The following is a 26,105-nucleotide window of genomic DNA, read 5'->3' on the forward strand; positions in this document are numbered from 1 at the left end:
TACATAAAGATATTGCGACTTGTGCTGAAACTACTGCAGGAAATAGAAAACATTGTGTGAAGTACAACAATCCGGTAGCGTTGATAAAAATCGACAAATAGATCGACTTCATCAATCATGATGCTTTCGATCAGATTCAAACAAGTAAAATTTGAACATCTTTCATTTTCTTTCTCTCGACAGACAAGAGTTCTTTGAAATGCAACGAAAATTTGCAGCAATCAAAATCGACAGGTTCAACTGCTAATCTACAGGAGCAACACAAGACCGCTGTAGTGTTCAAAAGTGCACGTGGTTTGCACTCAAACGTCAAAACGAATCCCTACCTTTCATTCACAGACATGAAGGGAACATCATTGGATTTAATTGTTGTTTTTTTTCTTGGAAAGCCATAAATGTTGAACAAAATATTTTCAAATTGGCTTTTACTAACCAATACATGCAGGGCATTTAGTCAAAAAGCCTAGGTGATTGTGGAGGAATTTATCTTTTTTAAATTAATTAATTAATTAATTAATTAATTAATTAATTAAATTTCTCTCAAAAAAAAGAAAAAAAGAAAACAAGACCCACATTCGGACCACTTCAAAAGTGTCAACAGGACTAACACAAACACAGACGTCATTCAGTTTACAAATTACTTCAACTACAGAGTTCATAGAACACCTTACCCTGGGCAATCTTGAGAGAAAAAGACATGGGCGGGGACTGTGAACAGAACAGCATTTGATTGGTCGAGATGATGTAACTTCCGTTATATTTTGTCTGAGTATTGCTGTACTGCTAAAGCTAAACGAAAGGTTTTTGAAAGTGCCAAAAAGATTATTTGTGTTCTACAGCATTCAAGTATATAATTCAATTGAAATAAAATAAAGATTTTAAAGGTTGTCGAAATAAATAAATTCGGAACTTTACTGTGGTTGATGCAGTGCCTTTTCTTCTTCTTCAACGCACACCATAATATCCCACCCTTGTGGATCGGCTGGGGGGAAGCTTGGCCCGAGACTTCTAGAGCCGGCTCGCCAGGCCTAACGTTCGACTAGTTAGGGCAGGAATTTGAAATTTGGCCATGGTGCCGGCGATAGCTGTCCAACTCTTCACGGAAGGCACATGGGATCTTTAACGTCCACGAAGGAATGCTGGCAGATGGACGCTCGCTTAACGTCCATCCGAGGGACGGCACACACCGATGAATCGCACTTCCTGTGAAACACCGGACTGACAGTTTATAGCCGGGTCTTGAATCGAACCCTGGCGAGACCACTTAGAGGTGAGTGTGCGTACCTTTAGGCCATCCTGCCAGCCCGATACAGTGTCTTTTACACCACCTTATTTAACACATTACATTAGTGATTCCTGCCTGTTGTTTGTGTCCTTTATGATGTTGCTAAAAACAGTAGGTTTCCTGTTTTGAATGATTTTAAATTCTGTTTGACTGCCAGACAGACAGCAGACTACGACAATTATATATTATCTCACTCCTCTCTGCACATGCGCGAAAGGGACGAATTCAGAGCCAAAATAATGCTAAGCTACAGGTTTGTTTTCTGATTCTTGTTCCGATTCATGTTCAAAATATAACAACTGAAATTAAGTTGTTCCTCGATCACAAACTTACGTTTGTAGAGACAGACAGACAAAGTGAACCAATTGCTTAGCTCCACTTTTCGCTTCGCGTTCTTGGGGTAAATATGCATAACAGTGTTACACCGATAATCGTATCGGCTATCAGTAACAAGCCGATATTTCATCCTTTGTAGAATATCAGTAGTGGGAACGACGCCACATTCTGATATAGATAACAGAGCATGCATATTAAAGGCTGGAAGACCTCAGATGGAGAGAATAGAACCACCTTTGGAGGCCATTTTTCCAGGCAGCGGGTGGTTTGTTTCTCAAATTCCTGCCCAACCCTGTTAGTTGCCTCTTGCGACACAGTGAATTAACAGTAAACTGGTACTCAGTTTGCCGACCTCGGAAGGATGCCAGGCTGAGTCAACCCCCATAGCATTAATTCAGCGATCGACTGGAATTCGAACCCAGGATCCTAGGATCCCAAGCCAGCACCCTAAGCGCTAAGCCAACACCAGGCAGGAAAGTCTGAGATGGAGAGAATGTAGGGGTCAATTATCTGGGACTTCTTCACATTCGTGGAAGACAATGGTATGTTTGCTGTCTGCATGCAGCTGACTATTTACGTCCGTCCGTCAGCAATCTATTTCACACGGCGGAAAGACAACAAAGACTTTCAACACAACAAACCTCATGCTTCATTCGAGAAACAAACACAAGTAAAACTTCCAAAAATGCTACGAGGAGCTGCAAGCCGGCGAGTCAGCAAAATATGTAGAGAAAACAAGAAAAAAAAAACCAGTCGTCATTGGAAGAGAGCACAGATTGTGTGTGACTCTGTGATATCAATGTCCCTAGAGGCCAGCGTGACAGCTTAATGATGCACCAAATTTTATCTCTATTATGAAGATGTAAACTGCAGATGTAATTTCTCATCCAACAGAATTTCTTGACCCCAATTTTGTACCTTGCCAACCAGTGAATGGACAAAATTATATCGTGACAAATTAATCCACCAGTAGCAGAGGACGCTATGAGCGATCGCGTTCTTAGCATGCAACACGTTGTACTGACACATAACAATTTCTTTGGGCAGTGTATAGGCAACTGACACCTGCCTCAATCGCTCCGGAAAAAAAACAACCCGGGTTACATGCAAGAATCAAAAACATGCCTACTGCTTATAATTCAAAACACCTCACTGCACTGGAAAACGTGGGGACAGGAAAACTGTACTGTAAATGGTGGGTCTTGTAATACCCTCTCCCACCTATGGTGGAATTTTACAATACACATTTACATTGAGAATGTGTGTCCCACTCACACCAACCCACCTCCAAGACAAAAACACCGCTATACACTAACCAGGATCAAGCTGATCATATGTAGCAAGTCTGGATGTAATTGGCGCAGAACTGTAGGAGGAGTAGCGTGACAAACACACAAATGAAAAATTGCTCAGAGACCGAGGACTTACCGGAATGTACTTTTTTATCGCAAAATTTTGGACAAATATGGCGGCCGAACCACGTGACCGACGACTTCATCATTATTTGTTTTCTAAACTAATTTATTCCTTGATGATGCTCAAGAAATTTCATCTTGATCGGATGAAGTTTTGTACTTGTCGAATTATGACCGTCATAATGGAGGCACCTATGACATCATCATTAACATATTTTATTCCCCATGGAGAGTTCTTTACAATGAGCCATGTCTCAATTTTTCTATTCAGCACTTTCGGAGATATACTATAGAGGTGCAAAGTTTTTCCGTTTTTCCAAGATGGCGGCCGAACCACGTGACTGATGACGTCATCATTATTTTTTTCTCCACCAGTTCATGCCGACATGGCGCTCAAGAAATTGCATCTTGATCGGATGAAGTTTTGTACTTGTCGAATTATGACCCTCAAACCACCTGCCCCCCCTTATCCTGCCATCCCCTGTCTCAATTCTCCCCAGTCTCCCCTACTGACCTCTCTGAACTCCTCATCGGAATGAAAACTGCCACCTGCACTCTTGACCCCATCCCCTCCAGCTTTGTCAAGGCCTCCCTTCCTGCTCTCTCTCCACTTATCATTGCAACAATAAACTCCTCCCTGTCTACAGGCATCGTCCCACCATCCCTCAAAATTGCTGCTGTTACCCCCATTCTGAAAAAACCTGGACTAAACCCTGACACCCTAAATAACTTCAGACCCATCTCCAACCTACCCTTTCTGTCAAAGGTTTTGGAACGCGCTGTAGCCACTCAACTCAAACATCACCTCTCTGCCAATAACCTGCATGAAACATTCCAATCCGGATTCCGCTCCAACCACAGTACTGAAACTGCTCTCCTCAAAATCACCAACGACCTTCTCCTCTCCTCTGACGCTGGCAACCTCAACATTCTCATCCTCCTCGACCTCAGCGCCGCCTTTGACACCATCGATCACACCATCCTCCTCACCCGACTTGAAACCACCTTTAACATTACCGGCACTGCCCTCTCTTGGATTAAATCATACCTCTCTGACAGACGTCAGTTCATCTCCATCAATAACTGCAAATCCCCCACTGCTCCCCTCCCCCAAGGTGTCCCCCAAGGTTCAGTTCTTGGCCCCCTCCTCTTCATCCTTTACCTGTCCCCCCTCGGTCACTTAATCCGCCGTCATGGTCTCCAATTCCACTGCTTCGCCGATGACATCCAGCTTTTCATCTCCACCAAGTCCATCTCCACCGCCACCCACTCTATCCTGACAAACTGCATCACTGAAATAAAATCCTGGCTTCAAATCAACTTCCTCAAACTTAACTGTGATAAATCTGAAATAATCATCATTGGCCCAAAAACGCTCACCAAGTCCACCCATAACTTTGCCCTCAACATCGACAGTTTCCCAGTATCCACCTCCCCTCACATCCGGAATCTTGGCATCATCTTTGACCAAACCCTCTCCTTCGACAAATACACTAAACAGATCACAAAGACAGCCTTCTTTCACCTGAAAAACATCGCCCGTCTCCGTCCATCCCTCTCCTCCGTGGCTGCAGAAACCCTCATCCACGCCTTCATCACTTCCCGTCTGGACTACTGCAATAGCCTCCTTTATGGTTCACCCTCAACAATCACCAATAAACTCCAATACATTCAGAACTCCGCTGCCCGTCTACTCACCCATTCCCGGACCCGTGACCACATCACCCCCGTCCTTTACAAGCTTCACTGGCTCCCCATCTCCCAGAGAATCCAGTACAAAATCCTCCTCTTGACCTACAAAGCCCTCCATAACCTGGCCCCATCCTACCTGGCTGACCTCCTCTCCAGACACACTCCCACCCGCAACCTCCGCTCTGCTGGTACCAACCTCCTGACCCCCCCCCCATCCGGACCAAATTTAGATCCTGGGGGGACAGGGCCTTCTCCATCGCTGCTCCCACCCTCTGGAACTCGCTACCTCACACCATCAGAGACTCCTCCTCACTCACCACATTCAAAACATCACTCAAGACCCACCTGTTCAACACTGCATTCAACATTTAACCCACAGCATCTAACCCCTGACTATCTCCTCTCCTTCTCCCTCCTTTGTGCTTTGAATATTTCCCTATTGATTCTTCTTTTTTTTTTGCAATTGTCTTTATGTTTTGCTATGCATTATGTTTTGCACTCTGTCAAAGCGTCTTTGGGCTTCCTGAAAAGCGCTATATAAAATAAATGGATTATTATTATTATTATAATGGAGGCACCAATGACATCATCATTAACATATTTTATTCGCCATGGAGAGTTCTTTACAATGAGCCATGTCTCAATTTTTCTATTCAGCACTTTCAGAGATATGGAGGTGCAAAGTTTTTCGGTTTTTCCAAGATGGCGGCCGAACCACGTGACCGATGACGTCATCAATTGGGCACAGTCTATTCCAGGGCAAGACAAATGTGTGTGTAAAGTTTGAAAGTTCTACGTGCAAGTTCTACGTAGACGTAGTGCTGCGCACAGACAGACAGACAGACAAACAAACCAACCGATCAACATACGATTCCGGCAAGTAACACACACACACACACACACACACACACACACACACACACACACACACACACACACACACACACACACACACACACACACACACACACACACACACACACACGTCCATTAATTATAGTAAGGATTCTCGAACGTGGAAAGACGCTGTACAACAGGCAGCTATCACCTGAATTTACAAGGGTGTGAAGTTAGAGGTTGCACCATTTTCTGATTTAGTTTCACTATCAACATTTGGAGTAGTGGGATAAGCTCCTGAGTTTAACAGCCCATTGGCTGACAAATAGTCTGCTGGCTTTTGTTGATAATTCGCTAAAAAATAATGTTGATTTGGCTAACTTACACAAATTGCCTCATTTTGTGTTAAATATCAGTATCAGTATCGGTTTATTTGGGCATGTAAATATTGGTCATCGGCATGTTAGTAAAATTTTGATATCAGCATTAATGCGTCAACTATAATAATATTGATATAAATACCAATCAAATCTATCTGCTTTGAACAACTTGGAATAACTTTGTGATAAATATCCTACTTTGTTGTCCTAACCCCTCATATCTATAAATGGATACAGGAACCCGTGGTCCTTTCCTTCAATACAGATGGCATAAATGTTTACTCAATATATCTCAAAATAATAAGTTCATCACAAATTCTTACGAGACACGACATTTTGAATCGATAATGATGAGCATTCTACTGGACACGGTGGAAAATCTGTTCATTCTTATCGAAACATTGAGCTGGGAAATTAAGAAAGAATCGCGTGATAACATATGCACTGCACGTCGCAACAACCCCAAGGGCAAGGGGGGCTCTTTAGTATGCGCGGCAACATCAAAATGGATGCCCAAACGTCGGCCTGCCCAGGCAACGAGGAATCATTTTGAACTACGTTCGATGTTACGCTTGGTTTTTCTGGAAGCAGCACAAGGTTGCTCAAAGTGTGTAATGCTTGGAGACCAGTTTGATCAAGTTTGTAACAGCAAGGGAAGGGCAAGTTGAAGAAAGCCACTTGAACGGGCCATGACGTGCTCGCTTCAAAAGCAACTACATACAGATTCAAGTTCAACATAAATAAATGACTATAAAACCATCTTGAGGATGTTGAAGCATCCTTTCATGGCATATTCATTACCAAGTTAGCTCCTCTTTGATTAGATCAGTTCCTGGATTTCAAACACTTTCCATGACAAAGTCCAGTGTTCCCTACCGCAAAAATGTGATTATCACAAGTGTATTATCAAAAATACATTTGACTCGCAAAATAAAGCCAAATACATGGAAAAATAGAACGGCACTCGGTAGAGCGCAAACCTCCGCCGGGTTGAACAGTTTATATTTTGTATTCCACTGAGAGACCGGATCTGGATTTGGACCTGAACCAAAATCTGATCATCTTGTTCTTGTCACCGAACCAACTCTTCCCCCAAGTTTACTCATAACTCATCCACAACCTTTTAAAATATCATGTCATATATCGCTTTTCGCCCGATCACTCAATGATGAAGAATCACTTTTAAAAATTAAATAATTCTCTGATCCGTACCTGGATTCGAATCTTTACCCTAATTGAATCAATTTTTCCTCGTCACATAGACAACCTCTCTACCAAGTTTGGCACAAATCCGCCCATAACTCTGAGATATCCTGTGATTTATCGGTTTTTGGCCCTATCTCCCAATGAAGAATCACTTTAAATCATTAAATTAATCACTTTAATCAAATCTTTAATCACTTAATCACTTTAAATCAATCACTTTAAATCAAAATCATTCTTTAAAATTAAATAATTCTCATATCCGAATCCATATTCAGATCTTCACCAACTTCGAATCTGTTTGTCCTTGCCACACACCCAACCGGTCCACCAAATTCTACTAGCCGGATCCGGATCTTCACCAAAATCTAATAATTTCGTCCTTGTGACACCTCTATGCCAAATTTCGTCCGAATCCGTTTACACCTTTTGAGATATCTTGTCCACAGACAGACAAACAGACAGACAGGTTTGAAAACATAGCCTCCATCCACCTTCGGTGACGGAGGTAACAATGCATGAAGTGCACCAGTCTGTTAGACAGTATGAAATACTGTGTAAGATGATATGCTATTTGGTCCTTTGGTATTTGGATATTTTCCAAATTTGAATATTTGTTATTTTGGTATTTTTGGTATTTGGTTATTTGGATATTTGGTATTTCGATATGTGTAAGAGGATATGCTATTTGGATATGTTATTTGTATAAGATCAATGCATTACAGCTTAATGATGCACCAACCTCTATCTCTATTGCGAACATGTACACTGCAGATGTAATTTCTCATCCAACAGAAAGTTTCAGCGGCACATTACATCAGCAAAACTAGCGAAAACACCCATGAATATTCATAAAGGGGACATTTAGCTTCACATACACAAAACCATCCTGGATTAAAAACAAACAAAACCTGCATGCTAACATAAAAATTCGAAAACATTCATCTTCAAAGGGTTACTATTGCCACAATGTGTGTAATTTATGAGATCTGCTCAAACCTGATAAAAGTGCAAATTAAGCATCAGGTAGCAATAAATGGCATTGCATTATAACCTAATTGCCATTTCATGTTTTGCTACTCCCTTTTGATTTATTGGAGACATGGTCAATGCTTATATTGGGATTAGCCGAGACAATAAAATAAAGAGGAAGATGGAGAGAAAAAAGAATAGAAAAAGAAAGAAAGGAGAAGGAAAGAAAGAGAGAGACTCAGCCTCACCTTACGGCGCCGCAGGCTACCTGGACTGGTTGACAACGGGCTAGGAGATTTGGCTGAACGTGGGGTTGACAGTTGGCTGCTTGGGGTGCTTGGCACTAAGGGCGGCATCAAAGTTTCCATTATATTCTTTTTCATTGTTCCATTGCAAAATGTTGGTTTCCTGCTGCCAATGCCATTCTAAAAACAGTCATACTATTGTGAACACAAAAAACACCAAATTAAACAATCACAAATATAGCACATGATAAATATATGGAATGGAGCTTTCCACATATTACGTAGTCAAAAATAGCGAAATTTTGATGCCACCACTCGTGTTCCATTGACTATGCTTTTAACTCCTAACTCCTCTCCCTTCACCTTATCCATTCAATTTCCTTCCCTCCACCACTCCTTTGTACCCAACATATGGTGATGATCCCCATCACATCAATGCAGCAGCTTAAAAAAAAATCTCAACTTTGACATCAAAAAAATTCAAACCAATCTTTACTTTTTGCATATTTGGAGATTAATCATTCCTGAGATTTTCATTCACATTGTCTCAACAATTCAAGATTTAGCAAGAATGCAAATTAACATCAAATCGAGTCATTCGTTAATATTAGAGACCACAATATTAGCTCTGGTCATTTGATAGCAGTCATAAATAGAAGCAGCTGGTCGGGATGGGGTCCATATGATCCCCTAATCTCAACATTGTCATCCAACTGATGTAACTGTCATCTGATAAAGTAAGAAAATATAAAGCAACTAATGAATATATAGCCGATAGCCAAAGGCAATACATAAGCTAAATGAGGATGAGATTTTAGTGCGAGCCCCACCATCTTACTTGCAGGGTCCTGTTTCCTCCCTGCATCGCTCCTCCTCCCCTCATTCTCCCTCCTCCACCCCACCCCCCCCCCCCCTTCTTCCTTCTTCTCACTCCTCTTCTTTTCCTGGTCGTTCATTCCCTTGCGTTCATCGCGACCAACCGTTGCTCTAATGCCGCAATGAGCGTTCATATACTCCGGAACCTCACTCTTCCATGAGCCTCGATCATGTATTGTGTGAGCTCCTGTGGAAGGCTAAAAAATTTTTTTTTTTAAACAGCACAGAAGGCTGTGAAGCTTCATTTAAAAAAGTTTTACATCGTGAAAATAAAAGAAAGTCTTGGTCTGTGGAACGAGCAAGACTGACCTGGCCCTCAGCCCATTCCCCAAGTGCTACTGGTCTGCCACTGTGCTGTAAGCGCCATCTTGGAAATTGCATCCAAGTGGTGCTTGAAAAAATTGTCGTGCTAGAAGTGCACATAATACAAGTGGTGCATGTGCCTCTTGAAAATTGCATCTAAGAATCTCCAAAGCTATTGATAGATAAGTGAAATATTTCCGCAAGAATGAAGCGGGAAAGAAAAAACAAAACAGACGCAGGAAAGGTTAAAGCGATTGCAAGTAAAAACAAAAATACATTACGCATCATGAAATAATAACTAATAAAATAGTAATTTAACACTTATATTTCATTTCATCAATTTGATTGAATATTTAATGATTTTTTAATTTGTTTTATGCAAAATAGAAGAAAAAAAAATTAAGAAGTTCTATTTCAGCTGCAAGATGATGCCTGACACGTCAATGCCTCATCCAACCCTCCGAAACGGATTCTTAACAATCAATAAGTAGTTAAAAAAAAAATTTTAAACCACAATTTTCAAATAAATAATGAATGTTTCCTGTCGAACAAACAAGGCAGATTGAAAACTCGACTGTTGGGATGAAAGGCATCAAGTACAACGCTCGTTATTAAATGAACTTGAACTGCTCGTTCTTGAATTGCTCGTGTTCAAGTGCTGCTCTTACCGGGGGAGCGGATGGGGGAGTGTGCAGAGAACAAGTGCCCACTGCTTCTCACTGCACAACAGCAACAAAAACGGTGGTTAAGGGGATGGAAAGGAATAGCCCAAAAAGTGGGTAATGGTTCAAAAACAACAATAATATTGTCCTGTCCACACACACAGGACGTGTCCATAATTATGATAATGACATTAAGAATTTAAATAATCATACTTTTGTACCTCTTCATCTCATTTACCTAAGACGTCTTATAAGCATTTGACCTTTTCCTGTGTTGGAATGTTCATCTGAGTTCTCTTCCAAGGAACTTCGACACAGGAGGTCATTAGGCCCATAAAGCCTGCACTAGTATTGCCAACTTGTGGTTGTTTGTCCGTGCCTTTTTTTTTTTTTTTAAATGCCGAGCATTAAGCAAGGAAGCAGCACGTACCATTTATTTGATATAATTCAGCAGGGGTTCGAACCACCGACGTCCCAGACTCAGAGCTGACACTCGAAACCATTCCGCCACTGAGTCTGGTTAAAATATTCCAATACTTCGATTCAACTTCACAAAGAAGTGCAACAGTCAGGATTAATAAATCCGTTACCCATTGGATGTCATTTCGCCACCGCCTCAACATCGTATTTCATTTCATCGTCAGGCAGGATTTACCTCTCCGCAGTACAGTATACTTGTTCAAAGGATGCCTCTTCCAGATATCATGGATCTTCTGTGTTTGTAGATCATCTGTGTGTCTGTGATCTGTAGAAGATCCATGATATCTGGAAGAGGCATCCTTTGAACAAGTATACTGTACTGCGGAGAGGTAAATCCTGCCTGACGATGAAATGAAATACGATGTTGAGGACTACGTGCTTCAAAAGGAGACATCTGACTTTCCATTCTTTATTGGAATGCACTGCTCTCATTCCAAGCAATATTGCAGTGCAGCCTACAGTGATGTATTTAGAAACTTAGTGCCATTCTGTACCTTAACAATATTTGTGCGGTCACAAAAAATATTTGTCTGCGGTTCAAAATTGAGGCCAATGGCGAATTGGTTCAATGGTTCAAATTGAGGAACCAATGGTTCAAATTGAGGAATCAATGGTTCAAATTGAGGAATCAATGGTTCAAATTGAGGAATCAATGGTTCAAATTGAGGAATCAATGGTTCAAATTGAGGAATCAATAGTTCAAATTGAGGAATCAATGGTTCAAATTGAGGAATCAATAGTTCAAATTGAGGAATCAATGGTTCAAATTGAGGAATCAATAGTTCAAATTGAGGAATCAATGGTTCAAATTGAGGAATCAATGGTTCAAATTGAAGAACCAATGGTTCAAATTGAGGAATCAATGGTTCAAATTGAGGAATCAATGGTTCAAATTGAGGAATCAATGGTTCAAATTGAGGAATCAATAGTTCAAATTGAGGAATCAATGGTTCAAATTGAGGAATCAATAGTTCAAATTGAGGAATCAACGGTTCAAATTGAGGAATCAATGGTTCAAATTGAAGAACCAATGGTTCAACTTGAGGAATCAATGGTTCGAATTGAGGAATCAATGGTTCAAATTGAGGAATCAATGGTTCAAATTGAGGAATCAATGGTTCAAATTGAGGAATCAATGGTTCAAATTGAGGAATCAATGGTTCAAATTGAGGAATCAATGGTTCAAATTGAGGAATCAATGGTTCAAATTGAGGAATCAATGGTTCAAATTGAGGAATCAATGGTTCAAATTGAGGAATCAATGGTTCAAATTGAGGAATCAATAGCTCAAATTGAGGAATCAATGGTTCAAATTGAGGAATCAATGGTTCAAATTGAGGAATCAATGGTTCAAATTGAGGAATCAATGGTTCAAATTGAGGAACCAATGGTTCAAATTGAGGAATCAATGGTTCAAATTGAGGAACCAATAGTTCAAATTGAGGAATCAATGGTTCGAATTGAGGAATCAATGGTTCAAATTGAGGAATCAATGGTTCAAATTGAGGAACCAATGGTTCAAATTGAGGAATCAATGGTTCAAATTGAGGAACCAATGGTTCAAATTGAGGAACCAATGGTTCAAATTGAGGAATCAATGGTTCAAATTGAGGAACCAATGGTTCAAATTGAGGAACCAATGGTCCAAATTGAGGAACCAATGGTTCAAATTGAGGAATCAATGGTTCAAATTGAGGAACCAATGGTTCAAATTGAGGAATCAATGGCTCAAATTGAGGAATCAATGGTTCAAATTGAGGAATCAATGGTTCAAATTGAGGAATCAATGGTTCAAATTGAGGAATCAATGGTTCAAATTGAGGAATCAATGGTTCAAATTGAGGAATCAATAGTTCAAATTGAGGAATCAATGGTTCGAATTGAGGAACCAATGGTTCAAATTGAGGAATCAATGGTCCAAATTGAGGAACCAATGGTTCAAATTGAGGAATCAATGGTTCAAATTGAGGAATCAATGGTTCAAATTGAGGAATCAATAGTTCAAATTGAGGAATCAATGGTTCGAATTGAGGAACCAATGGTTCAAATTGAGGAATCAATGGTTCAAATTGAGGAATCAATGGTTCAAATTGAGGAATCAATGGTTCAAATTGAGGAACCAATGGTTCGAATTGAGGAACCAATGGTTCGAATTGAGGAATCAATAGTTCGAATTGAGGAATCAATGGTTCAAATTGAGGAATCAATGGTTCAAATTGAGGAATCAATGGTTCGAATTGAGGAACCAATGGTTCAAATTGAGGAATCAATAGTTCGAATTGAGGAATCAATGGTTCAAATTGAGGAATCAATGGTTCAAATTGAGGAATCAATGGTTCGAATTGAGGAACCAATGGTTCGAATTGAGGAATCAATAGTTCGAATTGAGGAATCAATGGTTCAAATTGAGGAATCAATGGTTCAAATTGAGGAATCAATGGTTCGAATTGAGGAATCAATGGTTCAAATTGAGGAACCAATAGTTCAAATTGAGGAATCAATGGTTCGAATTGAGGAATCAATGGTTCAAATTGAGGAATCAATGGTTCAAATTGAGGAACCAATGGTTCAAATTGAGGAATCAATGGTTCAAATTGAGGAACCAATGGTTCAAATTGAGGAACCAATGGTTCAAATTGAGGAATCAATGGTTCAAATTGAGGAACCAATGGTTCAAATTGAGGAACCAATGGTCCAAATTGAGGAACCAATGGTTCAAATTGAGGAATCAATGGTTCAAATTGAGGAACCAATGGTTCAAATTGAGGAATCAATGGTTCAAATTGAGGAATCAATGGTTCAAATTGAGGAATCAATGGTTCAAATTGAGGAATCAATGGTTCAAATTGAGGAATCAATGGTTCAAATTGAGGAATCAATGGTTCAAATTGAGGAATCAATAGTTCAAATTGAGGAATCAATGGTTCGAATTGAGGAACCAATGGTTCAAATTGAGGAATCAATGGTCCAAATTGAGGAACCAATGGTTCAAATTGAGGAATCAATGGTTCAAATTGAGGAATCAATGGTTCAAATTGAGGAATCAATAGTTCAAATTGAGGAATCAATGGTTCGAATTGAGGAACCAATGGTTCAAATTGAGGAATCAATGGTTCAAATTGAGGAATCAATGGTTCAAATTGAGGAATCAATGGTTCAAATTGAGGAACCAATGGTTCGAATTGAGGAACCAATGGTTCGAATTGAGGAATCAATAGTTCGAATTGAGGAATCAATGGTTCAAATTGAGGAATCAATGGTTCAAATTGAGGAATCAATGGTTCGAATTGAGGAACCAATGGTTCAAATTGAGGAATCAATAGTTCGAATTGAGGAATCAATGGTTCAAATTGAGGAATCAATGGTTCAAATTGAGGAATCAATGGTTCGAATTGAGGAACCAATGGTTCAAATTGAGGAATCAATGGTTCGAATTGAGGAACCAATGGTTCAAATTGAGGAACCAATGGTTCAAATTGAGGAATCAATGGTTCAAATTGAGGAATCAATGGTTCAAATTGAGGAACCAATGGTTCAAATTGAGGAATCAATGGTTCAAATTGAGGAATCAATGGTTCAAATTGAGGAACCAATGGTTCAAATTGAGGAATCAATGGTTCAAATTGAGGAATCAATGGTTCAAATTGAGGAATCAATGGTTCGAATTGAGGAACCAATGGTTCGAATTGAGGAATCAATGGTTCGAATTGAGGAACCAATGGTTCAAATTGAGGAATCAATGGTTCAAATTGAGGAATCAATGGTTCAAATTAAGGAATCAATGGTTCAAATTGAGGAACCAATGGTTGAAATTGAGGAATCAATGGTTCGAATTGAGGAACCAATGGTTCAAATTGAGGAGGCCAAATGGCCCTCCTCTCCTGTGCAGGATATCATTTTAAATCCTATCACTCAAGGTACACTTCAAAGGAAATGTGACATTCATAACAAAATGTTCAAACACCTCTGTTCCACTGCCAAATGTTTGGAACAATCCCCATTCCCAACCCACCCCCATCCCCTTCCCCAACCTCCTCCACCCCCTACGCAAAAATAAGGCCATGGATTTTAGCAATTCTGATGTGGTGCTTTATGATAGAGGCCAAAAGGTTGTCATCCATTTTCATGAAAAGTAGATCGTGTGTTGTCATCATGTGCAGGTGGCAATCGAATGGCAACACACCAAGCAATGGTGAGGATATGAATGTTGCAAACTGAACAAGTAAAGTGGACGATTTTACGCTTTGGGCAAGTCAAAGCTCAAACATTATCTGCTCCTTCAACCACAATAATAGGTCACCATAACCATCTCAATTTTTTGAAAACAAATCGATATGAAGACGAGAGTCGATCTGCGTGAGCAGAAAAATAAGGATAATCATTTTCTAACCAAATGATGAGAGAGGTATGCTCACCGTCATGGGAGAGGTGAAGCAACAATGTTACATGAGCAGTTACTCACCGCAAGAGAACACTTCTCTATCTCTTGCTTTGAAGAAAGGCACATGCCCGAAACGTCGCTGCACCTTCCCTCATCCGGTGGTGAGTAGACCTCCCTCAACATTTGGTTTGAAAAATGAATTACCTCAATTATTGCAGAAATTGAGTCCCAAGTGGATCTTAAACAGGATTTCTGTTGGCCCATCCAACAGCGCAGCAGATGAGGTTTTGAAATCGTTTGTGTGTGTGTGTGTGTGTGTGTGTGTGTGTGTGTGTGTGTGTGTGTGTGTGTGTGTGTGTGTGTGTGTGTGTGTGTCCATCTGTCAAGGCTGTAACCAACCTTTTTATCATTTGAGCTTTTGTCGACTACCAACTACAAGTCTTCTACCACCATGTATCTGATCTTACTTTTTCCGGTTTTACCTACGATTAGCAACCCTAAAAAATAGAATTTCATAAAATTTGACTCAGATATTTAAAAAACATTGTATGCAGTATACACAGTGGCGAGGCTCGTGGAAGAGTTAGTATACTGAATGGCTAATGATGTAACAGACAAACACAGGATGGAAACAAGAATGCAAAATATTAGGCAAAGGAACAGTAGAGGAGGAAACACCAACAACAGGGCTTAAGGCCAAGATAGAGGAAGACTTGGACAAACAATGGGTGTGGAGAGGAATGAGGGGTAGGAGAGGATGCATAGGGTGGACAAGATGGACACACAAGGAAACTCAAGGAGAGGAAACTGGAAATTTGTAAGGAGGAGGGTTTGTGGTGGGGTGGGAGGGGGGACGTTGTTGTTTCGTATGCACCCTGTGGCTGCTGGTTGCATCAATCTCTGGAAGTACGGCTGTGCCGCTGATGCAATGCACCTGTTACCAGTAAGTTGGTACTCATTTTGCCGCCATCAGAATGATGACAAGCTGGGTCAGCACACTTGTTATTTAAACAGCATAACAGGAGCTCAAACTCAAGACCCTAAGATCTAAAGCCAGCCACCTTAACTGTTAAGCAAACACCAGGCTGGGGGAGGAAGGGGGGTTAACAGGAGTAGAAAATATTATGGCTTTGCATTAGGGACGATGGTGGTGAACAGCTGTCTTGAATACCTGGTGGGAAGAAAGAGATTGAAGAGAATGTGCAAGTTGGTTCCACAAACGGGAATAAGAGGAACGAATGAGTTGAGGTGAGCGGCGATCCTGAATTTAGGTAGTTTCACCAGAAGAGGGTTTATGGTAGATTGTGCGTGCCCTGCAGAAATATGGGGGTGGGGAGGGAAGCACAGAAAGAGCAGAGTGCACAAGACCAGATAGGATGTGGTAGAAAACAGAGGGACCACCGACCTGTCTGCGATGGCGATGTGATAGGCCCATAAAAACCGCCCGCTTTGTTATGGGAGCTGCCAATAATCTTGAAGGCCTTCGTTTTCACGGCATCGAGCTGAACAAGATGTGAGGCAGAGGAGCCAGTCCAGAGGGGAAAGAATATATGATGGATAATGACCCTTGGTGGATGGAGTCAAAGGCCTTCAATAGGGGAAGCGTTCAATACAGCATGAACATAGAGGGGGTTCAAGGATTTGGTATCATCCCAAAGGATGGTGACGAGAATGGTGACATGGATGCTACTGGTTATTGAATTGTGGAATAGCTAAGATTTGAAATTCATGGACTTCACTTTGTTGATTTCTGTGACTGGTGACATTCTTGATATACTAATCTCTTTTCCACAATGCTCTCTGAACTGGATGCAACCAAAGCACCTGAGATCACCTCTGGCTAGAATCCAAAGGTCGAGGTGCATCATAAAACTGCTGATCGAAGCGGTGCTGTGAGGGGGTTTTTCTTTTGTAAATTTTGTTGTACATATTCTTGTAAATGATAGAATTTGCTATGAAGCATCCACTCTTTTCAGTTTCTGTTCAGGGGATAGCAATTTGGGAACCTTATTTACCAGAAGGTGTTGCATTACGACTGTTTTAGTGATGATGGATTCTACAACATAGATGTTTTGCTCATTCACTGCTTCCGCTGGATTTCCAAATCCTGACTGACCTGTGGTGCCCTAAATACATTAAAGTTCACCCACCCATCTTTTTGATTTTGGCAAATGACACTGAATGACAATGAAAAATAAAAAAAGTGTCAGTGTTGATATAATATTCGCCAGATTTACGTTCCACACCTAAAATATAGAATTTTGTAAAATTATTTTTTGTATACAAGATCGAGGCTCGTGTAAGAACGAACTCGTGTAAGAGCCCCTCATCAAATAACACCTCACTGTGTCTCACTCAATCACCATCAAACCTTTTGTCCGCCCCATCCTTCCCTTTCTCAAAGCTATTCTGAAATCTCTGACACACCTTCAAGAGCTCTCCCTACCTCTTCCTCCTCTTCCACATCTTACCCTCCCCCTCCTCTCCCCCTCCTCCCCCCCCCCCCCCCTGTTCTGTATCCGATGCTCGCCCATCCTCTTCATTAACAGTATGGACCTCAAACATCCGGGGCCTTCGCTCAAACTTGACTGATCTCTCCACACAGGTTGCTTCTGACAAACCAGACGTGATCTGCTTAACATAAACTTTCCTCCTTCATGATGTCTCTGATTCCTTGGTATCTCTCCCGGGTTACTCCCTCCTCCGGTATGATAGACCTGAGCCTCGTCCTGGAGGTGGGGTTGCTATCTTTATCAAAAAAACTCTTCCTCACTCGCCCTGCACTGCCCTCTCTCCACCTCACCCCCAGGAATACCTCTGGCTACGGCTTCCCCTTCGCTCCCACCTCTTGTTCATATGTGTGTTGTACCGTCCACCAAACAGTGATGACTCCATCTACATCTCGCTGTCTGATTATATGGACCAACTTCTATCTACCCATCCCAATTCTCTCTTCCTCGTATGTGGTGATTTCAATTGTCACCATGCCAGTTGGCTGGGTGTAGGCTCCTCTCTCACCAGCCATGGCACCTCAGCAAAGGACTTCTGCGACTCACTGGGACTGACACAATCTGTCAATTTCCCAACCCGGATCTCGGTCAACAGAGCATCTTCTCTTCTTGACTTGGTTATGACTAACTTCCCTGAAAATGTCTGTTGTTCTTCATCTATTCCAATTGGCTCATCTGATCATGTGCTTGTTAAAGTGGACATCTCTCTGACCATTCTCAGAGAGCCTCCTAAGCGTCGACGAGTCTGGCATTTCACTCAGGTCAACTGGCACGGTCTTCCAGCAGCCATCAATCATCTGGACTGGTCTCCCATCTCTACCGCCTCTGACATCAACTCACCCTGGGAATTCTTTCAAAGTAAATTGCTCTCTCTCATGCACAGATTTATCCCATCTCGTCTTCAGTTGTCATACCCTTCCTCCCGTCCATGGTACACGGAATCTTGTGGTGAGGCTGTTGCCCAGAAACAACTTGCCTTCGCCTCCTGGAAAGCAAATCCAACGGAAGGAAATATCATTTCCTTTCACAAAGCCCGAAACAAGTGTGTGTCCACCCTCAGGAGAGCCAGGAAACAATATCTCGCCACTCTCAAGACTGAACTCTCAAACCTATCTCCCTCTTCCAAATCCTGGTGGTGTCTGGTCAAATCTGTTTCTGGTATTTATTCCACCTCCATCCCCTCCCTTACCTCAAATGGCTACACAGCTGACTCCACACGTGAAAAAGCTGAATGCAAAGAAAAAGCATCATCATTTTTTCGAGTCAACGGCTGTTCACCCCATCTGGGGTGAATTAACCAGGGTAGAAAAGATCAAGGTTTTGGATGGGGAAAGATAAGAGATGGTGGCGAACAGCTGTTTTAAAGACCTGAAGGGAGGAGTGGGATTGAAGAGAGTGAGGGAGTTTGTTCCAGAGGGGGGAGATTCCAGAATCTTGGGAATAGTCTGGCAACTCCTAGCTGCAGGTTGCAACACCCAGAGGAAGAAGGTCTTAAATGTGAGCAATAATAATTAGAAATTGGGTCAAAATGTTAAAGGGCAAAATCACAGTAACTATAAATTGCCCTTATTAGGCCCGCCGCGGAACGTCAAGTGCAATACGCCCAGTTTTTTTTATTGCTTCCATGTTGATTTATTTACCGTTGTACTTCAGCATGTCTGCCCAGGCCATAACGGTTTTACAAATTGAGCTTTTCTAATTAAATCTTCAACAAACCCTTATTATGAGAATATGGAGAAAACACAAAATAATAAAATGTACAAATTTTTTTAAACTGTCGTTTTCATCAAGTTTAGTTCAAGTACAAAGAGGACATGGACTTCCTTTGCATTTTAAGATGTTTTCTAGTTTTTGTTTTGAGGTGTTCTTTTTCAGGATCGTCACTGAACTCCGGACAGCCTCCAATTGCAGTTCGTTGTTAGTAATATCTCCCAGTATAGTTTTCAAAATCGGAGGTTCATTTTTATTACTCCCGTTGCTCCAACTCTCACTGGCACAATGTTGGCGCTATCCAGCTTCCAGGTTATTTTGACTTCTTTTTCACATCCTGTTACTTGTTTACCAATTTTCACGTTATTTAGACCAAAGAAGCTGGGTACCTCATTTAGCAAGGCCATCTTTTCCTTATTGTATCTGAGTACTATATCTGATGAGCCTTTTGTCCACCTCCAATTTGTTGTGCTCTTTTTTGAATCTTCCTGCTCTGCTGTCATTCTCCTGCTCTCCCAAGTATTGTCAGTGTATATTTGTTGACATTTCGTTTTATACTTTTCCTTAGCTTCTTTGCAATCATTGGGGCTATAGTCGTTGCTGTTTCAATTTCATGTGTAGCATTTTCTATTTGAACCTGATCTTTTTTCAGTAGTGCGACCTGAACATTTTCTATTTGAACCTGAAACTAAATACCCCTCAGTAGTGAGATACTTTGGCTCCTGTCCATATATTAGTAAAAGGAGAAGTGTGCGTCGTTGGTTATTATCTCCATATAGGGGCTTCATAAGATGGAATGGAGTCCTCCCAGGTGTCGAAGTATCCACATCTGTTTCAGTAAGGGCAGGGGCGCTGTAAGGGGGGGAAAAGTTAGGATGATTCCAAGGGCCCTACACTGACAGGGGCCCTAAAAATTATTAGAACATTAGGTTAAAATTCTCAATATTAAATTAAATTAAATTAAATTAAATAAAAAGAGATCTTTCAGTAAGCTAAAACTGATATAAAAAAAAAACTATTTGAGGTCCACTATGTCCCAGGACAGGCTTTGCAGTCTTGCCATGCTGCCCATTGAAAGTCAGTTGGCTAGAAAACTGGATTTCAAAGACTTGATCAGTGACTTTGCGAGCAACAAGGCTCGGCGCTGGGCTCTTGGTGTGTTAGGCTGAGCAAGGACCAGTGATAACTAAATGGCATGTCCATGGATATTGGATCACCACACTTGGTATGTACACTTGTATGTATACTCTGCTGCTCATTTTATTATTTTGTTTGTTATATCATTCCAAAGATGATAGTTAATTTATTTTAATTGAAGAGGTTAATGTATGTTGTAATTCTTACCATTAAAATTACATTTAGACTGTAAAAGATGGCCTTTAGCACATTTCTTGTGTGGGTATCAGTCTTGCATCAAATAGTGAATTCCATACTGTATGCAGAAATATAAGCATTGTTTCAACCTCCTGGCAAAAATGTCGGGGAAAAAATGTGCATGCGTGCTTCATAGGGGCCCATTGTGATATCTTTTCATGGGGCCCAAAATCCCTGGCGGCACCCATGAGTAAGCATTGTTTGGTTCATGGTTCATTGACCAATTTGTGATTTTTTTGCTTGTTCTCAAAGTTTTGTTCTGAGGGCTCTTTTGAGGATCATCAGCGAGCCTCGGACAGCTTCCAACTGCAGTTCGTTTGTCGTAATATTCCCAGGGATGGTTTTTACGATCTCTGTGAGGTTCTCTTTTTTATCATTCCCGTTGCTCCAATAATCACTGGTACAATTTCTGTACTCGTCGGCTTCCAGGATCTTTTCACTTCATTTTTGAGGGTTTGGTATTTTGTCATTTTCTTGATTTCTGTGTTATTAGGGCCAAAATCGCTGGGGACTGACACCTCAATTACCAATGCCTTATTTTCTTTTTTGTACCTCAGTACTATATCCGGTCACAATGCTTTGTTTTCTAGATTCACGTTTCCTGGGATCATTAAGTCATACATGAGCATTACTTGATTGTTTTCAGTGATTGCTTTTGGTTCATCGTTTCCACGAGTTTTCAAAAAATGGGATATTAATTTTTTTGCAGATGTGCCATGAATTACTTGAAATACATTGTTGTGCCTTTGGGTGTACAGCTGCTCTGACATATTTTTACATCCTAATAGGAGATGGCTCATTCAGAAAGTATTCAGACCCCTTCATTTTTTCACATTTTATGTTGCAGCCTTATGCTGAAATCGTTTAAATTCATTTTTTCCCTCATCAATCTACACTCAATACCCCATAATGACAAAGAGAAAACAGGATTTTAGAAAGTTTTGCAAATTATTAAAAAGAAAAAACTGAAATATCATAATGACATAAGTATTCAGACCCCTTCATTTTTTCACATTTTGTTATGTTGCAGCCTTATGCTGAAATCGTTTAAATTCATGTTTTCCCTCATCAATCTACACTCAATACCCCACAATGACAAAGAGAAAACAGGATTTTAGAAAGTTTTGCAAATTATTAAAAAGAAAAAACTGAAATATCATAATGACATAAGTATTCAGACCCTTAAATCAGTACTTACTTGAAGCACATTTGGCAGCGATTACAGCCTCGAGTCTTCTTGGGTATGGCGCGACAAGCTTTGCACACCTGGATTTGGGGATTTTCTGCCATTCTTCTCTGCAGATCCTCTCAAGCTCTGTCCGGGTGGATGGGGACCGTCGGTGGACAGCCATTTTCAGGTCTCTCCAGAGATGTTTGATTGGGTTCAAGTCAGGGCTCTGGTTGGGCCACTCAAGGACCTTCACAGAGTTGTCCCTAAGCCACTCCTGAGTTGTCTTGGCTGTGTGCTTAGGGTCATTGTCCTGTTGGAAGGTGAACCTTCGGCCCAGTCTGAGGTCCTGAGCGCTCTGTTTCAGGTTTTCATTAAAGATATCTCTGTACTTTGCTCCGTTCATTGTTCCCTCAACCCTGACCAGTCCCACAGTCCCTGCTGCTGAAAAACACCCCCACAGCATGATGCTGCCACCACCATGTTTCACCGTTGGGATGATATTGGGCTTGTGATGAGCGGTGCCTGGTTTCCTCCAGACATGCCGCTAAGAATTGAGGCCAAACAGTTCAATCTTGGTTTCATCAGACCACAGAATCTTGTTTCTCACAGTCTGAGAGTCCTTTAGGTGCTTTTTTGCAAACTCCAAGCGGGCCTTCATGTGTCTTTCACCGAGGAGAGGCTTCCGTCTGGCCACTCTGCCATAAAGCCCAGATCGGTGGAGGGTTGCAGTGATGGTTGTCCTTCTGGAAGTTTCTCCCATCTCCACACAGGATCTCTGGAGCTCAGCCAGAGTGACCATCGGGTTCTTTGTCACCTCTCTTACCAAGGCCCTTCTCCCAGGATTGCTCAGTTTGGCCGGGCGGCCAGCTCCAGGAAGAGTCCTTGTTGTTCCAAACTTCTTCCATTTAGGAATTATGGAGGCCACTGTGCTCTTGGAAACCTTCAATGCAGCAGAAATTTTTGTGTAGGCTTCCCCAGATTGGTGCGTCGACACAATCCTGTCTCTGAGCTCTGCAGGCAGTTCTTTCGACCTCATGGCTTGGTTTTTGGTCTGATGTGCATTGTCAGCTGTGAGACCTTATATAGACAGGTGTGTGCCTTTCCAAATCATGTCCAATCAATTGAATTTACCACAGGTGGACTCCAATCAAGGTGTAGAAACATCTCAAAGATGATCAAGAGAAATGGGAGGCACTTGAGCTAAATTTCAAGTGTCATAGCAAAGGGTATGAATACTTATGTCAATGTGATATTTCAGTTTTTTCTTTTTAATAAATTTGCAAAACTTTCTAAAATCCTGTTTTCTCTTTGTCATTATGGGGTATTGAGTGTAAATTGATGAGTGAAAAAATGAATTTAAACGATTTCAGCATGAGGCTGCAACATAACAAAATGTGAAAAAAGTGAAGGGGTCTGAATACTTTCTGAATGCACTGTACTTTCCGTTTCTACTTTGAGGAACCTACACTTGGCCGATTGACCGCTATTTTCTTGAAGCCATTGGTGGTGTCCTTGGTTTTGTGCATTTATAACGATTCGTTCTCCATCCCAGTTGAGCTGACCTCCTCTTAGCCATTCCAAAGAGCATTCTTTGTCTACTCCCAATTTCTCCAACTTTTTTTTATTATACCTTCCTGGTCTTTTATAGTTTTCCCAGTTGTCAGGGTACATCTGTTGATATTTCGTTTCATATTTTTCTTTCTTCTTTTTTTTGTAATTGGCGGGAGCTGTATGTTTGTGTAGGCCTAAAAATCATGGAAAAACTAGAACAATGCGACTGTGTCACCAATATGCCTCTGCATAATCCCACAATGGGGAGATGCCATCGTTCACTGTCCTAAAAATAAACAAGTTTGAATTTAAATCCCTTCATCTGTTTTCAAGTATCACATTTTGACCAGCCATGACAGGTTTAACATCGATAGGTGAAGCAGTTTCAGAGAAGGCATATTTTTACCCTCACCAGAGGAGAGGGTATTGCATTTGAGTCCGTTTGTTTGTTTGTTTGTCCACACAGAATAAATATGATTTTCTCTGCAACCGTTGGTCCGATTGACAGGAATTTTTCACCATAGGTGCAACTCCACCTGCAGAATTTTTTAATGATAATTATGACGTCATAGGTCACGTGGTTCGGCTGCCATCTTGGAAAAACCGAAAAACTTTGCACCTCTATATCTCCGAAAGTGCTGAATAGAAAAAATTGAGACATGGCTCATTGCGAAGAACTCTCCATGGGGAATAAAATATGTTAATGATGATGTCATAGGTGCCTCCATTATGACGTCATAATTCGACAAGTACAAAACTTCATCTGATCAAGCTGAAATTTCTTGAGCATAATCTAGGAATAAATTAGTTTAGAAAAAAAATAATGATGTCATCGGTCACATGGTTCGGCCTCCATATTTGTTTTAACACAAAAGCCTTAAAAAACCACTGAAAATACATCCTGGTGAGGGTTTGCAATCTCTGATTGCTCCTTTTCTTGTTATTACTTGCAAACGAATTTTTTTCAAGTATATTGGTCAGTTGCGTTTGTGGTTCTGTCTGTCTGTCTGTCTGTCTGTCTGTCTGTCTGTCTGTCTGTCTGTTACTTGCAAAATCGAAGATTTTTCAAGTATATTGGCTGGTTGCGTTTGTGGTTCTGTCTGTCTGTCTGTCTGTCTGTCTGTCTGTCTGTCTGTTACTTGCAAAATCGAAGATTTTTCAAGTATATTGGTCGGTTGCGTTTTTGGTTCTGTCTGTCTGTCTGTTTGTCACCGGCCTACAGGTCACAATTCTAAACCGATCATCACGAAACATCACCAAGTTGTCTAGATCATCCCAATTGAGAAGCCTATTGATTTTGAGGTCAAAGGTCAAAGGTCATCTGGAGGTCAAATTTTAAAAGTAATCAATTTCCATCCAAAAAGCCTGTCAATTCTCAACCGATTGACTTGAAAATTGAGCATTTGCATATTGAGTCACTAAATTGGGAAACATACTATTTGAGGTCAAAAGGTCAAAGGTCAAACTTCCAAAATCAATTTTCATCCGATTGACTTGGAAATTGAACAGCATTTGCACATTGTGTCAATAAATAGGAAAACCAACTATTTTTGAGGTCAAAAGGTCAAAGGTCAACTCCAGGTCAAACTTCCAAAATCAATTTTCATCTGAAAACCAATCAATTTTCATCCGATTGACTTGAAAATATAATAGCATTTGTGCATTGCCTCACTGAATTGGGAAACCAACTATTTATGAGGTCAAAAGGTCAAAGGTCAACTCAAGGTCAAACTTCTAAAATCATCATTTTTCATCTGAAAAATTGTCACTTTTCATCCTGTTGACCAGAGCTTTGATCAAGATTGTAAATTTTAATCTTCATGAAATGAACAGTTTGCTGTATCAATGGAAAACTTTTTTGTGGGGGGGCAGGGGGGGATTTTGCAAGTATCGTGCTACGCATGACGTCTTCTTGTTTGTTTGTTTGTCACTGGCCTACAGATCACAATTTTCTTTTTTCTACAGTGTTTTGGGTCTTCAGGGCCATTTAGGTCTTCAGGGTATTCTGGATCCTCTGGGCCTTTAAGAGTATTTTGGGTCTTTGGGGTGTTTTGGGTCTTCGGGGTGCTTTGGGTCTTCTGGGTCTTCGGGGTGTCTTGGGTCTTCGGGGTGACTTGGGTCTTCGGGGTGACTTGGGTCTTCGGGGTGTCTTGGGTCTTTGGGGTGTCTGGGGTCTTTGGGGTGTCTTGGGTCTTCGGGGTGTCTTGGGTCTTCAGGGTGTTTTGGGTCTTCGGGGTGTTTTGGGTCTTCGGGGTGTCTTGGGTCTTCGGGGTGTTCTGGGTCTTCGGGGTGTTTTGGGTCTTTTGGGTCCTCGAGGGTCTTTTGGGTCATCTGGGTCTTTTGGGTCATCAAGGACTTTTGGGTCATCAAGGGCTTTTGGGTGATTTGGGTCCTCGGGGACTTTTGGGTGATTTGGGTCCTTGGGGACTTTTGGGTCATCTTAAAGGTCATCTGTGTTAAAGGGTCTTCCAAGGTCTAAGCTAAGTGGTCTCAGCAGTCTGAAGGTTCAAAAGGTACATTTGAATAGTACTTAATTAATTGACGTCAAAAAGTATGACACACATAGACACGCGCACACACACACACACACACACACACACACACACACACACACACACACACACACACACACACACACACACACACACACACACACACACACACACACACACACACACACACACACACACACCTCCTTTTATAGTAGACTAGTAGAAGTACC

The 26,105-nt window shown here is 41.1% G+C and overlaps 1 protein-coding gene across 5 annotated transcripts in view; it reads right to left on the reverse strand.

Moving 5' to 3' along the window:
* Window positions 1-26,105, reverse strand: part of LOC137425479 (serine/threonine-protein kinase DCLK1) — a 204,061-nt gene that overhangs the window by 59,530 nt on the left and 118,426 nt on the right. For all 5 annotated transcript variants that reach the window (XM_068113969.2, XM_068113968.2, XM_068113967.2 and 2 more), the window contains exons 7-8: window positions 10,213-10,263; window positions 8,369-8,463 (exon numbers count right to left, since the gene is read on the reverse strand). In XM_068113969.2, the coding sequence (XP_067970070.1) occupies window positions 8,369-8,463; window positions 10,213-10,263 (146 nt within the window). The remainder of the gene's footprint in view (window positions 1-8,368; window positions 8,464-10,212; window positions 10,264-26,105) is intronic.

The sequence above is a fragment of the Myxine glutinosa genome, chromosome 4 (assembly GCF_964187855.1).
Source record: "Myxine glutinosa chromosome 4, kmMyxGlut1.1, whole genome shotgun sequence".
In the NCBI taxonomy this organism is placed as follows: domain Eukaryota; kingdom Metazoa; phylum Chordata; class Myxini; order Myxiniformes; family Myxinidae; genus Myxine; species Myxine glutinosa.